Below are 2,393 nucleotides of genomic sequence, written 5' to 3'. Positions count from 1 at the left end.
AACAGCCTTAGCCTCTCCACCACGACACGACAACAGTTTATGTCATAAATAAACACCGTTAGATATATACATCTAAAAACACAAGACTTGAAATATCATCATGTTTACAGCAGTTTTACAGTAACTGTTTGTTTTTTTAAAAAAGCGTAAAAAAAGTTTTTTATAGCGGGCCCTTCATTTGACAAAGTCGAGCTTTAACCCAAACTATAGTATAGTGCATAGCTAAACTGAAGAGTATAGTTTCTGTCTGAATGTGTGTGCGCTCCGGTTGCTAGCGGACGGTGCGGAGGAATGCGTCGCTGGGAGAAATATGCTTTTTGCGGCGGGGCTGTTTGTACGGCTCCGCCGTGACTCATGGCCAGTTGTGGTTTACGGTCCGGAATGGCTTCCTTGAGCGTAAACATCTCCGCTCCGCTCGGCTCCGCTCGCCGAGGCCCCTATAGCCTGAACTCTGGACAACTCCGAGGGCCAAAGGAGCTTCACCCCGGGAGTGAGTTTACATTTGCGTCTCCCCCCCCCCCTCCTCCTCCTCCTCCTCCTCCTCCTCTCTCTATCCCTCGCTCCGCTGGTCTTCTCCCGCGGGCGTGGTGTGCGCAGGTCTGCGTTGACGGTAATGGGTTAATGAACTTGGTGACCTGCGGTCCCACCCATGTCTCGCAGACACAGACGCCGGGGCTGCATGTAGATACAGGCCAGACACCCAAACCACTGCTCTTCATTAGAACGCTGCGTGTGTGTGTGTGTGTGTGTGTGTGTGTGTGTGTGTGTGTATACTGTATGTGCGTGTGTATGAGAGAGACACAGCGAGAGAGAGGGAGAGAGAGAGGTGGGGGGGGGTGGTTGTGTGTGAGCAAGAGTGACAGTGAGTTGGTGTATGCCTGTGTGTGTGTGTGTGTGTGTGTGTGTGTGTGTGTGTGTGTGTGTGTGTGTGTGCATGTGAGGGAGAGTTTTTGGATGTGTTTGTGTATATGTGTCACAGAAAGGGAGAAGGAGCGGGCGAGGGAGGAACAAAGCAGCCCAGCGGGGGTGTGTGTGGTGTGTGTGTCAATGCTGTGTGTTTGGTGTGGTTGGAATCTGGCGTGTTGGCATGTTGGCGTGTGTTGTGGCGGCACTGATGCTATGCGTGTGTATGTTTTTTTATGTCAGTGTTCCATTATGTATATGGTATACATAATGGAAATCTTAAAGTGAGTGTGTGTGTGAGTGTGTGTGTGTGTGTGTGTGTGTGTGTGTGTGTGTGTGTGTGTGTGTGTGTGTGTGTGTGTGTGTGTGTGTGTGTGTGAGAGAGAGTGTGTGAATTTCATGATATCTAGGATGAGAAGTTACTGAGGCTGAGGGGGGCACACAGAGAGCAGGCCATCTGGTCTGATATGGCTTACATTCCTCTGTGTGTGTGTGTGTGTGCGTGTGTGTGTGTGGTGTGTGAACAAAGGTCACAGGAGGGAGAGAGAGAGAGAGAGAGAGAGAGAGAGAGAGAGAGAGAGAGAGAGAGAGAGAAAGGGGAGCGAACCACCCAGCAGCAGCAGCAGCAGCATCCCACAGAAGGTTTGCGTGAGAGTGAAAGTGTGTGAGTGTGCGAGTGCCTGTGATGTGTGTGTGTGTGTGCGTGTGAGTGTGTGCGCGTGTGTGTGTGTGTGTGTGAGGGGCTCTGACTGGCGTGACTAGCAGAAAGACATGTAAATGAGTTACAGTCGCTCCACGTAGATGTAGCAGTGTTCTCCTCCCTCACCCTGCTGCTGCCGCGCGTGTCTGGAGGACATTCCTCTGGCTGGGGTCTGGCTGGGGTCTGGCTGGGGTCTTGCTGGGGTATGCGAGGGTGGGAATGGACGTGTCTGACGGGCTTCTTCTGTCTCTCTGAGATGGGGTCACTTGGCCAAACAAGAGTGCACTCATACTATAGGCTCTAGACAAATACGGGAGTCAAGTTTTTGATTTTAGAGTCCTGTTTTTTGATTTCGATTTTTGATTTTTTTTGTTTTTTGACATTTTTACAAAAGTACAAGTGAGCGAGTGTGTGGGATTTATGTGAAGTGCTGACGGTGGGACATTGAGTTTGATAGCAGCTGCTGTAACCTGGCGGACTGAAGTGCAGTGACCTCGCAGTAACACCCGCTCTGATTGGCTCTCTGACCCGCAGGTGTGCGGAGCACGTGCCACTGCCATGCTGTCACTGGACGAACCGCTGGACCTGAAGCTGCCGACGGGCCGAGACCGCGCGCCCCAGAGGATGTCCATCTGCGCCCCGCTGCACGCCACCCGCGCCCGCCAGGCCCGCACGGCTAACGACAAGAGCGTCATCACGCCCGTGCCCCCCTCCTCACCGCCCACAGGTCAGTCAGCGGCCGAGCACACCGAAAGGATCGAAATGGACATTTTTTTCAGGTGACCGACTG

General features: G+C 52.5%; 1 protein-coding gene across 1 annotated transcript in view; it reads left to right on the top strand.

Moving 5' to 3' along the window:
- glis2a (GLIS family zinc finger 2a) overlaps positions 1-2,393 on the top strand; it is a 29,523-nt gene that overhangs the window by 11,564 nt on the left and 15,566 nt on the right. Inside the window, exon 2 of the mRNA XM_062545894.1 lies at positions 2,138-2,330. Coding sequence (XP_062401878.1) covers positions 2,162-2,330 — 169 coding nt within the window. The 5' untranslated portion in view covers positions 2,138-2,161. The remainder of the gene's footprint in view (positions 1-2,137; positions 2,331-2,393) is intronic.

This window comes from Sardina pilchardus, chromosome 1 (genome assembly GCF_963854185.1).
Source record: "Sardina pilchardus chromosome 1, fSarPil1.1, whole genome shotgun sequence".
NCBI lineage: Eukaryota > Metazoa > Chordata > Actinopteri > Clupeiformes > Clupeidae > Sardina > Sardina pilchardus.
Note: the sequence above shows the minus strand (reverse complement) of the source record. Positions and strands in the feature narration are given on the sequence as shown.